Here is a 14378-nt window from a genome sequence, read left to right as displayed (position 1 = left end):
TTTATTCCACCGGTTAGTGAGATTCCAGGTTAATTACAGACTCGAAAAGCTTTGGAAAATGGTTCACAAAAAAATAGGCATGAAAAATCACGTTTTTTTTTTGGTTAAACTGCATTTTGGGATAATAAATAAATTTGAAAAGCAGTGTACTGGTAGTGGCGTTTTGGCCGTTTAAGGGTTAAGGTAATAAGAATTCTGATTGTTTTAATCAGAATTTCTGGTTGCACTAATCAGAAAAAAGTCAGGTCATATTTAACCATAGTTCTGGTCAATTTCACCAGACACTTTATTGGGTGAAGTTATATTGAGCCATATCGTTATTTTTTAACCCTTGACATAACTTCGAGCTAAAAATATCGACGCAAAATATTTCTATCTCCTTTTTGTTTTGAACCTGTTGCACAATTTGCATACGTTCGCTTTTACCTCTCTTGGATATCGAGTGAAAAGCATCAGCTTTTCACTCAATATGCGGATTTTCATGTTCAAAGAACTATTCCCCGTTTTTCACTCAAGTTTTATTTCTTTCCCTCGAAAACCGTTCAGCTCTCCTTTGATGATGAAATGGAGATAGAGTGGAAGATGTGAAATTGTAAAAAAGAAAAAGAGTAAGAACTTAAGGATCTATAAGTGTAAAAATGTGAAAGTAGGTTCTAAAACCACACGTCTGTCATTTGAAAGGTCGAAATGAGGATATGAATATGTTGATTTTCCCTCTCATCGACTCCTCGAGTGTACTTTGCATCCCACAGTCTGGGAATCGTTACAAACTGAATGGTCCCTTCTCATATGCAGTATGTGAAATCGTCATGGGGAGCCAAATGCTCAGAGCTCACAGACGAATTCCACTTCTCTTTACTCTAAGTCTAACCGCAGTTTACGCAATCCTCGGTCCAATTTTCGATATTTATTCTGCACTACCCAGAAAATGAGACAAGGCTTTTGAGGCTTTTGAGAAGGATAAGGGAGCATGGAAAGGACTCAATTTCAAACATCGATTGTTCCACCAAGCCAGGAAATCCAACTTTCGTGTTTTTGCATAAGGATCATAAATCAAATGAAGGAATCTATTAGATTCATAAATATATTCAATTATGTTTTGAAAATAAAATTTAAATTTGAAAAAACATAATTATGAAAACGGAAATTCGAACTAATTTTTTTTGTTTAATTTATACTCTTCTTTTCTTTGAAAAATCAAGAAGACGCAATTTTGACCCATTTTCGAGAAAATTGCATATTAAATATTGCGAACGGATGGTCATAATGTCGGTGCGAAAGCATTTCGAACTGTCGGTAGCTCCCTGGTGGAGCGATCGGCTAACAGCCGCAAGGTTGCGCGTTCGATTCTTGCTATCCGTGTTTTTTTATTTATTAAAATGTTTCAGTGCCTTTTCATCGGCAGGGTATTACGAGTTTTGAGTCTCCTGCCAGTCTCATCAATTCAAACTTTATTGCAAAATTTTACATTTTATGAGGTATACTAAACCAGATAAGTTTTCTTTACCAACAGTATCTTTGTCAAAAAAAAAGTATGAAGTGTATATTGATTTGTAAAATAAATGTTTATATTGTATTTCTTTGAAGAATACGTAAGGCGTTAAGAAAAACCTTCAACATACGGCAATGAGACTTTAAGGTCCGTTTTTTTGTAAGTTTCATTACATTTCCTATTGTTACTGGAGCTATTGTAAATTTATACATTTTTTCTTAGACGATTTTATTTATTAATTTAAGTTGGCCATTATTTAGTATGAGAGTTATCTTAACTGCAGGGCTAGAACTTCATGACGGGTTCATCCAGATTTATTTTTTATTTTCAATAAAAAGTCTGTTTATCGTATTTTCATTATCACTCAATCATACAGTCATGAATTTAGCCCAAATTAGATTCTGAATAAAAGAAGCATGATTCACGGTCATTTTAAGGGTAATTTATAGTACCTCACAATAAATTGCCCAAAATTTAATTCCAAAATCTGCCCGCCTAGGGCGCGCGACTATTTGTTCTCGCGCTTCGCGCTCAACGATGTATTCATTTCGCGCTCGATGCTGCATTTTTCTCACCCTTTGCGCTTGATCTTTGTATTTGCCCCACATTTGTGCACAAACCTATCAAGGTTAACGAGCCAAACATCGACAACTGTAATTTGATGATTGTGAATTCTCCTTTGTTAAAGCTTCTTCGACTTTAACGAACACATTCTCATCACGTATCTCGTGCTTCGCACTCGATTTTGTCCAAAATGTTAACTTTTCTATATTATGTTTAACACTTCTGTATCAAATTTCTAGTACATTTATTCAGATTATTTAGCGATAGAAAGTTTTCACATAAAACTAATGTCTTCTCATTATGATGAGAATGTAATAATATATTATTTGTGTGCGACAAAAATTTGAATTTTCGATTTGTTAACAAAATTCAAAAAGTTGTTATGATAATCGTGTAGGTCTTTAAAAACTAATATTTTTCTTTTCTGGACTTTTTTTCATGTGGTGCGTTGAATGACATAGAATAGTCATTTTCGCTATTATTATTTTTTTTTTAAGTTTGGAAACGCTCTAACTCTGGTAATTTTGTTGTTATCAAAAAAAGTCATGAAGATAAATTGATCATATTTTTGTGTACTATAAACAGCAGTATATGAAAATTTCAAATCTTAAAAAAGTGGTCTTAAAATTTTTGAAGATGCTCCAAATTATTGCATTTTTATTTCAAATAGCTCGCTAACGAAATCGCCCTTTCTTTTCATATCCTTATAAAGTGTGTCAAAGGGAAATTCAATAAAATAATTACTTCAAATGTTACTGTGTTTACAGACTACAACGACAACGACGATAATGATAAGACCGACAGGCAGACGTCATCGTAATACCGGTTTCTTTGGGAATTAGGGATTCTCGAAAAGTGAAAGTTTCAAGAAATCCGCGATACTTAGTTTTCCCATAAAACAATACCTTCTTATTATGATGAAAATGTATCAATTCAGTATTTTTTGTGCAATTAAAAGATGATTTTTTGATTTTTTTTCTAAATTATAAAACCTGTTATGATGACCTTGCAAGTTGTTCAAAACGTAACGTTTTCCTTTTCTTACCTTTTTTTATATCGCGCGTTGATTGGTTTAGAATTTTCATTTTCATTTTGTATTTTGAAAAACCCATAACTGTGATAAATTTCTTGTTATCAAAAAATCCATCAAGATAAATTGTTAACATTTTCGTGTGCTATAAATAGCCTACGTGGAATTTAAAAATCTTTGGCCCCTAAACCTGTGTGCCAAAGCCCAATTCGATTCAATTAATCGGTCCAAAGACATCCACTATACATACGACAACGACAGACAGATACCAACCTGAAAACTTTTTGTTCTATCTGAGGCAATCTCAAAACGTCGATATTTGATGGAATCCGCGAAAGTCATTTTTCGTATGAAACCAATACCTTCTCATTAGAGTGTGAATGTAGAAAGCACGTGCCCTATCGAAAAAATGTGAAAATCAAAATTTTAGATCTTATTCAGGCAAATCATTTTTTTATTACACATTTTCCTGTAACGAGTAACGTCTTACCACACATTTAGTCTGTTTATTTTTTCGCAAATTGTGTCAAAAAGTGATTCATTATGAATTTGTAGTTTTTTCCAGTGCGTGTAATTTGAGCTTTTTCATTTTTTTCGTATCTTGCATAGTTCAACCGAAAAATGGAATTTGTGGATTTTTTATTTTTTTTTTTTGGTAGGATCAAATTTGGGATTTTCAACTTTTCGACCAAATTAATAAAATTGTTATGATGATCCTGTAGGGCCTTCAAAAAGCAAAGTTTTTCTTCTTTTGACTTCTTTTCATATCATGTGTTGTTTGGCTTAAAATGTTCATTTTATTTTTTTTTTTTATTTTGAAAATGCTCTAACTCTGATGATTTTCCATTTATAGCAAAAAGTCATTACGATAAATTGTTCAACTTTTTGAATAATGGCTAACGAACTTGACCTTTAGTTTAGGACACTAAACGAGTGTGTCAAAGGGAAAACTAATAGATTAATTTTTCCGAAAGTTATCGTGTTCACAGACAGACATATTGAAATACAGACAGACATGCAGACATACAGACAGACACATTCGTGAAAACCTATTTTTCGGTTTCAGGGGGTCTCAAAACGTGAACATTTGACAAAAACTGGGGGGGGGGGGTCAAATTTTACACAAATCTAATGTCTTCTCTGATGAGAATGCAAAAAATGTCTATAAATTTCCGGAAATTTATTTAAATTTTCGTTCATTTATAGTTATTTTACAAGTAAATATGGTAATTTACCATAAGCTGCCCGAAATTAAATTTTAAACATTTTGATAAATTTCCTGAAATTTTGGTATTTTATGGTAATAGTACAGGTAATTTATGAAAATAAATTTATGAAAATTTATGGAAATTTATGAAAATTTTCGTCAGTGTATGGTAATATTACAGGTAAATTTGGTAAATTACCGTATACTACCAAAAATTCGACTCTAAACATTTTTATAAATTTGCGGAAATTTTAGGTAATTTATGATAATATTACAGTTAACTTATTGTAACTTACCATACATTGGCAGAAGATCAATTAAAAAAATTCTATAAGCTTCCGGAAACTTATGAAGATTTATTGCAATTTTCGGTCATTTATAGTAATTTTACAGGTTAATATGCTAAATAACCATAAACTACCCAAAATTACACATTAAACACTGATAAATTTCCAGAAATTTATGAATTTTTTGGTAATTTATGGTAATATTACAGGTAATTTATTTTAACTTCAGATAAATTATTCCAAATTCAATTTAAACATTTCTATGAACTTTTGTCAATTTTCAGAAATTTCCGGAAAGTTTTGGTAATTAAAGGTAATTTAATCAATTATATATGGTAACTTTCCGTAAATTACCGCAAAATTCTATTATCTGCAACCAAAATTGCTTCACAGTTTTTACGGTGAGTATTTTTACCGCAAGATCATCGTAAAATACGAGCTCATAGATGCATAATTTTCATGATTCACATCTGACGTCACTTTTCCCTCCCCAGGGAGTAAAAGTACTTTTCACTCCCTAGGGAGTAAAAGTACTTTTTACTCCCGAGGGAGTAAAATTCAGAGATTTAGCCCCGTTTCATAGGCATAAAAAAGGCTGAAATCAGGCACGTGTCATAAAAAATTCTTTATTCTTCAATATTTCCTGGTATTTATGTTTTCAATCAAAAGCTGCTCAAAACATATTTATGAAATTTATTAAATGAGTCACTGCATCCACTGGTATTTCGTATATATAATCAAAATTTGTGTTTGAAACAATTTTGTTCCTACTTTAAATTAAAAATATAAATACTAGAAACTATTTAAGCATAAAGATTATTAATAAAAAGCACAATTGTCCAAACGAATGATAATAAAAATATGATAAACAGAGTTTTTATTAAAAATAAGAAATAAATCATCATAGAATGGCATAACTATAATAAATATTATTCAAAAATGGAATAAATCAGCATTTTGATCAATAAAAAAATAAAATAAAAAGCACGAAATAATTATACAGAGGTAAGGCGAGATTCGCAGCATAGTGTGGCAAAAAAAGTCTGGATAAATTCATATTCAAAAGCGATTTTTAAACCGATTTAAACTTTATTTGTTAATTCGAGCTAACACAATTTTGAATTAATCTGTAATGGGTATTTAAAAAATATATTTTTTTTTTTATTTAAGGCCATGTGAGCGTAACCTCAAATTTTATTTATACGTTTTTTTGAAACCCAACTTACGTTTACACGAAACGCCATATCCAGTTGAAATTTGGGAAATTGAAGAAGAAGCACTAAAAGCGTTCTTTTTTCCCCAAAATTGTTACATTGATGAAAAAATCTAACAATTTGTTGTTGTTGCTTTTTCATCATTATAAAAATTTAGAACTAGACAAACGTTCCTTAGCGATTCTTATTTCATTTCCCAAGTTTTCAACTCGAAATTACGTTTCGTGGGAACATAAGCTGGATTTGAAAAAAGTGAACAAATTGTGGAGGTTACGTTCACATGGCCTTCGCAATAAAAATGAAAAAAAAATTTTATTTTAGAAAAGTATCCGTTTTTGATGAATACTTCAATTCAATCCGAAATACATATAAGTAATGTTAATTTATAGAATTCCTAAAAATAAAACCAGGAATTTAACAACCAAATTTAGACAACCACCATAAAATAGTATTTTTTATTTTTATCCAGAGATTAATTTTAGTGAACATTTTTATGAAGGGAATATTTTTTTTAAATTATAATACGATCATTTTGTGTTGGTTGTCCGAATTTGGTCGTTAGATTCTTGGTTTTATTTTCAGGAATTCTGTATATAAACTTGATTATTTGACGTTAAATAGAATTTTGAATTCTATTTTAATATAATTTAAATTTCTAAAATTTCATAATAAATTAAGCAGATACCGGCTAATTTGTTTGCCAACCAATGGTTCAAAAATGTATTGAATTTGTTATAAATAAATAAGTGAGTGAAAATTAAGTCATGGGGATTAGCAGCAATTTTTCAATTGATTCGCACAAATTTTGAATAATTTACAGGCGAGATCCGTTTTTTAAATAAATAAATAAATATTCACTGATCAGATTTCGTGAGACAATAACAATTTATTATCGCTTAAACAAATTTAATTAACAAATGCCATATCTAGCCATCTGTAGAGGTAAAAACTTGCTTTTTCTTCTTAATGGAGTGAAAGTAATTAATTTAAAGAATTTTAAGCAGCTTACATGACAGACAATAATTTTAAATAACAATAATAAATCAATAAACAGAAATAATACAATAATTTGCATTGTTAACAAAAATTGTTGAAACAAATTTTTATCACCTGAGGCATTTTTCAAAAAAATGCGCTTCTTGAATGTATGAACAGCCTCTTGTTTAGTAATGACTTCATGATATTTTCGATAAACATTGATTTCTTCTTTACAAATGAATGAAAGGACAAATATTTGAGAATAAAATTAAAAATTAAAATAACAATACTAAATCTTTATCGGCGTTACTAAAAAAAAGTAAAATTTAATTATTAACAGTTGGTTATGTTGGAAATACCAAGTTTTCACTTTCAAAAATAGCTGAAAATGCATTTGTTAATTAAGTTTATTTAAACAATGATCAATTTTTATCGGTCGATAGGACAGAGCCATTTCTAAATAACAGGCTGTTAATAATTTGAAAATCTTGTTTTCTTTCTTAAAAAACGCCTTAGAAGATAAAAATTTGTTTAAAGAATGGAATTTCACTTTGTTTGAACAATCATAAATTTTATTTAAATAACCAAATATGAAAAGTAGATCACATTTTTGTATAATTTTTGGCCGACACAGCAGAAAATACTTGTTTTATTTAATCATAAGTACCTTTCGTGGATAATTGAACGAATAAAAGTATTTGTCAAAAACCGGTAAACTTCTAAACAAATTTTTTTAAATTTTCTTATTGAATAAAAAAACAATCGAATTTTTCTTTTCAAAATCGCCCTGGACAGATTTATTCGAAATTTTATTAACTTTAATATAAAATTCAAGTTCGAGTCGGTTCAGAAATCACATATGGATTTTTAAAAAATAAAAATAAATTAAATTTCAAAAAGATTGGTTAGATCCGATTTTTGAATTTTTTATATTAATTTTTTATTTGACAGCAATATTTACATTACAATTTTTTTAATGATTTCATTTTTCGTAATAACTTATATGTATTCAATAAATATGGATATCCGTGAGGACGCTCCTTACAAATAATATCACAAAGGATACAACATTTAAAAGAATGTAATTATTTTTTTAGCAAATTAATTAACGAAATTGTTTCATCGAAATTAAAACCACTTAGAGAATTTCTTTTAATCTTTTGTTTGGAATATACAGAAAAACAATTGTTCGTTTTTCATTTTCAAAATGCAAAGTATTTTTTAAATTTATCAACAAATTTGATAAAAATTCAAATATCACCAAATTTCACCTTTTAAATATTGGTATAAGTTATAACAAAATTTATCAAAAATTTGTTTCGAGTATACAATATTAATAATTTTTATACCTAATAGAAATGCTTGGTTGTTAAATAAATTTGATAAACAAATACAGACTTTCATTAATTTTCAAATAGCAGGTATCATTATAGCAACGAAATTAATTTTAAGTAACTTGAACAAATCCTTAGCTCAAAATACTTTATAAACAAATAATAATTACGAATTTAATAAGTAATTTTATAAATATATTCACAACTAGACTATTTGCCAACATATAGATTTAGTTTTTTTTACGAAATCGACTTCTAGTTACTAAAAAATAACCTAATTCATTAGAAAACTTTGTTACGCAATGATATTTGTACTTTATTTAAATAAATTTAATTAAAAAATACAGATTTTCTCAAATTTTCAACCAGCAGATTTAGTTTTTTCATTTAATTATGTTTGTAACACTTAAAGAAATCCTCTGCTTATGTTACTTTATTGATAAACGATAATTGTTTATTTTACAAACAATTTTATATACAAATTCAGAAATTGGCTACCTGTCAGAAAATAAACAGTGTCTCCTAATAAATAGGGTCCTTTCTGAGTCACTGACAGTAGATTTCGTAAAAACCTATATTTGGCGACAACAAGTCAAGTTGATAATTTATTTACAAAATCATTTTCATAATAAGCAATTATTTTTTCAAATAAAACGTCACAGGGAAAGCATCTTTTTAAATTAAAGTTAATAATAAAGTAAATAATGAATTCTGGCGCCTGACAAAGCATCCTACTAAATATGGTGCTTCTTAATTCATTGCTAGTCGATTTCATGGAAATAATTTGTTGAAAAGTATTCAAGTTGTGAACTGGTTTATATAATGGTTTATAAAATAAATAATTACTGTTCTTCAAAGACATTATTATATATCTGACATTTTAAAACTGCCGATAAAAGAAAATTTCCAAATATGAACAATTAAATAATTTTTTGAATCATAAATAAACAATAAAAGAAAAAAAATATCTAAATTTAAAAAAAAATATTTTCTCAAATAAAATTTTTTTGTAAAATGATTTGATGAAACAAATCTGAGTTTCGAAGAACATGTTTTTTTTTACTCATATTTATTTTTTCGATTTACGATTGAACCGTAAGATATAAATAATTTGAAATCTACGATTTGAAATCAATAAAATTTTTTTATTTTATATCAGATATATCAGAAATTAAGTCATTTTCGTATCAGACATTTTCTACTACCGTGGGAATTTTTTAATTCTGTAATATCATAAACTGTGAAAAATAAAAAATTGTTGACAATTTTAAAATTTTGAGAATTTTATATTTTCAAAACTTTCGAGTGAAACATTAGAACTTTAACAAAATATATTAATATATAATATTTAAAAAAAAAATACGAAATTTGTCAAATTAATAGTTAAAAGTTCTAACTTATTCAACTCAATTGTATAATTTATTTGTATCAAAACCAAATTTTACACAATTGCACTTTTTTATGCAAACAGAAAAACAATAGGATTTAAAGGTATTTTATTTTTTGAAGGCTATTAAAAATAATGCAATTATTAAACAATGTTTTTTATTAACTTACTCTATTTTTTAAAATTACCATTGTAAATTTTCCTAAAAAATCGTAAATCATTATGAAATTTAAATTTATATTATCAAATATTGCTATTATTTTAAGGGAAGTTGAATATTTAACAAACTGCGGTAACACTTATATATAAATATATAAATAATAATGCTATAATTAAAATGATCTATGTGACATATTTTCGGCGACTGTCTATTAAATGGAAGTGAATGAATATATTATCATCGAGACAGCTATCTGCCTAAACTTCTCCAAATATTGATAACTATAAGATTTCCATATTGAGCAGAATATCTTTTTTTATTTAATCTAAAAAAATTATTTTTTCATCCTATTTTAAAAATACAATATTACAAATTTTCAAGATTTTTGCAAGCAAGTGCGAATCCTGGAGGGCTAATCATAATTTTATACACGTTGATGAACCTTTTGCTGCATTTCTTATAGGCACCCAAAACACATTTTTTCACCTCAAGATTCTCCCTAAAAAAAATTTTCAAATTCGATTTACCATACAAAAATTTGGTTAAGGTACATGTACCTATCATGAAACAAGACCCAATTCTGAAAACATTTGACAAATAATCCGATTTATAAATAATTTGAAAGTATATTTTTTATACAAAATATTATATTAAAGAGTATGAAAGTTGTCAAGGCAGTTACTCGGAGTGCAGGGCAAGAGGCGGTTGCGATTCTTGCCTCGAAAGGGTCGCAGTGCGTGAGTACTCAGTCGAGTATATTGTGCAATAATATACGTTTCAACTAAAAACGGTTTAGGCAGTTCTGAATATAATGCTTCGCTTTTATAATGATAATATATTTTATGTTATGCTATAATTATATAATGGTTCAACTTTAGATAAATCAAATTAATTTTGAACAAAGAAAAAAACCGGATTTCCAACCAAATTGATGAATTTTCAATTAAAATCATAAATCTTCAACGTTTCTGAATTTGCAACTTAAAGTAAAAGAATTTTAACCAATAGTTGAATTTACAAAAATAAAGAGATACATTTCAAACAAAAAATGGAATAGTTAAATTCTAACTTAAACCAATTAATTTTTATCATAAATTTCTAACTAAAGTGATCAATATTTAATTGAAATAGTTCAATTTTCTAGAAAACATTTTTTTCAACAAAAAGGGAATAGTTAGACTTTAGGTTAAACAACTTAATTTAAAAAAAATAACCTTTAACTGGAATAGTTCAATTTTATACCAAACAAATGAATTTCTAACTAAATTGGTCAATTGTTAACTGGAATTATCGAATTTTCAACCACAAAGATGAATTTGAAACCACATCGATTAATTTTCTACAACATGTACGAATTGATCACAAAATGCAAAAATTTGTCACTACTTAGTTCAAATTTTAAATAAAAAAGATTAATTATCAACCAAATATTTAAATTTTTACCTTAAAAAGATACATTTAAAAACAAAAAAAAGAATATTAAAATTTTCTGTTTCAATGAATTAATTTCTAACAACAACAAACAATGAATTTTCAACAAAGTAGTTAAATTTTCAACTGGAATAATTAAATTTTTAGTTAAAAAAATCTATTTTCAATAAGGTAGTAAAATTTGCAGCCAGAGATAAATGTTTAATTAAAATGATGAATCTTTATCGAAAAAAAAATAATTTTGACAAAAACGTTAAAATTTTAACTAATGAGTTAAATTTTCAAATAAAAAATATAAACTTCCGACGAATAATGTAATATACTTGAAAATTCAACTAAAAAGGATTTTAATCTAAAATTATAAAACAATTAAAATCAATAAGAAAGACAAATTTGTAAGAATAGTTGATTTTTTAATTAAAAAATACTTTTCAATCAACAGAGAACAAAAATTTTAAATATCCTAATTTTCAAGGAAAAATATGTATTGCTAAGTCAGAAGATTAATTTTCTACCAAAAAGTACAAATGTTTAAGAAAGCACATGAAGTTATTTTTCATAACATTTTTATTCAATTGGCATTTCACATTGACCCAGTTTCGATTTTATCCTTTATGGGTTTTCTTTTTATTTCATCCACCTAAATAAAAATTCATTCCCAATAATAAAAATTTCTAGGAAAAACTAAAATTGAATTCCCCTTGTTCACGAAATCCACCCTTTATATGTTAGGTTTGTCAATCTTAACGAAAACTTTAAATCAATTTATTTATTTTTCATTAACTAAAAAAATTAAAGTTTATTTTAATATTTAGTTCGATACCATATAGAAAATATTATAAAATATTCTATATCAAGTATAAAAAACCGCATTTCTTTACAGTTTCAAAAAGAAAACTTTCATTATAGAACACCTGTAAAGGAATGCAAAAGTTGTTTAATAATTAACTCTAAATCCCATATAATAATAGTTTTAGGGATTTCCTTGCACTGCGCCTGTTACTAAATTGGTACCCTCGGATCGTAAACAGACAGGGCCGCTTGAGCAGTTTCTAAACGGAATGCGTAATATTGCGCAGTATACTCGACTGAGTACTCGCGCACTGCGGTTGTTCCAAGGTGAGAGTCGAAAACATCTCTTGCCCTGTGCCTTGAGAAACTAATAAAAATAATGTTAACATAAAATTGCTGACACTTAATTAAACTTTCAGTGGGTTATAAAATTAATGAAAGTCTCAAAACCCCTCAAAATTTGTCTCATGATAGATACTTTTATCTTAAGATTGCTAATAAAATACATTGAAAAAGTGATGAAATATTTTTCTTACTCGCATCTTCCAAATGAGGGTTTAAGTTCCCCTAAAAGTGCACTGAATAATGATTCTTCACTTTCTAATTCCATAGACTGCTTACATGCCCAAATTTCAGGTGACATGTTCTCCGTGCATTCATAATCTTCATCCGTTAAATGATTTACTAAAATTAATTTCATATTAGGGGGTTTAATTTTTTTTTTTTAAATTTTGCTGAGTGCCGACTTGAAAAACTTTCCACATGGTCTGAGAAAAAAAATGTCTCAAGAAAAAGCAAATAGATAGATTTATAGATGGTGCAAAAAACAATTGTTAAAATAATGATCAAAACATGCGAAAAAGTTTGTTTTCATAAATATAATGTATCAATTCTTTGATTTTAAATATAATTATATTAAATTCCACGGGATTGTCTGCGGTTTAATCCCAAATCAGTTTTCATATTTCAAGGATTACATTCTTTTGTTATAAAGATTAGAAAAATAATTTTTCATACTCAAACACCCAAAAAATGTATCCAAGAATTTTAATAAAGCCTGTGTTTTTATCAGAGAATGCTTTAATTAATGGAAATTTTGAAAATAAAAACAAGCGCGCCAATTATATTTTTGAATTTCCAACCGTTTTGACACTGAAAATGTAATTGTTAATTAAGGGATCTATTGTTCTAGTAAAAAAAAATCGTGAAAGTCTGCAAAAGCAGAATGGTATTTGATATTCATCCAGAAAACTGAGTGAATATTCGTTGTTTTTAATTCTATTATTTATGAAAAGAAAATAATATCTACGATTTTTTATGAAAGAAGTTTTAAATAATAAAAGTAGAGGTTAAAAAAATTATTAAGCCAGATTTTTATTTTTTATTTATACAGATAGTTTTCTGATTTTAAAAACCTTTGGTTCTATGTAAAATTCCTTTGTTAATTAAAATTGCTATTGTTGTTATTGCAGAAATCCATCAGAAAAAAAAACAATTTTTGTGTGTCATAAGTGAAAAAATAAAATGAAATATTTTATATTGCTTAATGATCTTCGATGTCGAATCTAAATTAGCTAAATGTAATTTGTTCATTAAGGAGCAGCGAATGATACATAAGTTATAAAAAAAATGTAAAAATATTTCGAATGTCTTAAACAGAATTCAAACTGAAAGAAGATATACAGTATTTTATAAAAACAAAAATTTTCGCATTTCTTGGAAACTCTTTAAACAATCGCCTTTAGCACAATTTGAAAATGAAACGAATTGCTTTTTTTTTTGAGAGCATTTTTTTCTCAGACCAATTGGAAAGATTTTCAATTCGGCATTCATGAAAAAAAATCATGTTTTTTTGAATCACCCTTTGAATATGTTAAGAAAAAGAAAAATGTCGTGAAAATAATCCATAGCAAATTCATATATATCTAAACGTTTTTGCTAGGCTGTCCTTAAAAGGTTATGGGCCCAGGTTCTTCAATCAAATTTTACGTACAAATTTATGGTAATTTATCGTTAATTGCCTGTTTTGATGTCGCTATATTTGTTAAAACTTTCGATTGTAAAATTGAAATAGTATACACAAATAAAATCCATAGTAGATTAATATTTTTTCAATTTTAAATGTTTAAAATAACTAATTTCAACCTAAATTTTCCAGTAGAAAATTAATTTTAACCAGAAAAAAACTCATTTTCATCCAGTTCTATTTAACGAAAAATGCGGAATTCAAAAATATTTTAATTCTTAATCAAATAGATAAATTTGTAACCAAGAAGATTAATTTTCTGCTCAAAAAGACAAACTTTTAACCAAATAGTTGCATTTTTTTCTAAAAAGTCAGTTTTTAAACGAATTTAATCCTTAAACGGCCAAAACGCCACTACCGGTACACTGCTTTTTAACGGCCAATAACTAAGACTATTCGACACTAGAAAAAATTGAGACATATATATTTTTATTGCTTAAGATCTCCTCTTTCCGACGGTGCCAATGAAATTCCTC

At 27.3% G+C, this 14378-nt stretch overlaps 2 protein-coding genes across 2 annotated transcripts in view; one reads left to right on the top strand and one right to left on the bottom strand.

The window, feature by feature from the left end:
• The window catches only part of LOC117181711, a 235881-nt gene that overhangs the window by 30201 nt on the left and 191302 nt on the right, over positions 1 to 14378 (top strand). The window lies entirely within an intron of this gene.
• The window catches only part of LOC117181712, a 7912-nt gene continuing 3379 nt past the window's right edge, over positions 9846 to 14378 (bottom strand). Inside the window, exons 4-5 of the mRNA XM_033374649.1 lie at positions 12413 to 12560; positions 9846 to 10152 (exon numbers count right to left, since the gene is read on the bottom strand). Coding sequence (XP_033230540.1) covers positions 10020 to 10152; positions 12413 to 12560 — 281 coding nt within the window. The 3' untranslated portion in view covers positions 9846 to 10019. The remainder of the gene's footprint in view (positions 10153 to 12412; positions 12561 to 14378) is intronic.

This window comes from Belonocnema kinseyi, chromosome 10, assembly GCF_010883055.1.
Source record: "Belonocnema kinseyi isolate 2016_QV_RU_SX_M_011 chromosome 10, B_treatae_v1, whole genome shotgun sequence".
Classification (NCBI taxonomy): Eukaryota; Metazoa; Arthropoda; class Insecta; order Hymenoptera; family Cynipidae; genus Belonocnema; species Belonocnema kinseyi.
The sequence above is the reverse complement of the archived record's forward strand: the minus strand, read 5'-3'. Positions and strand labels throughout refer to the sequence as shown.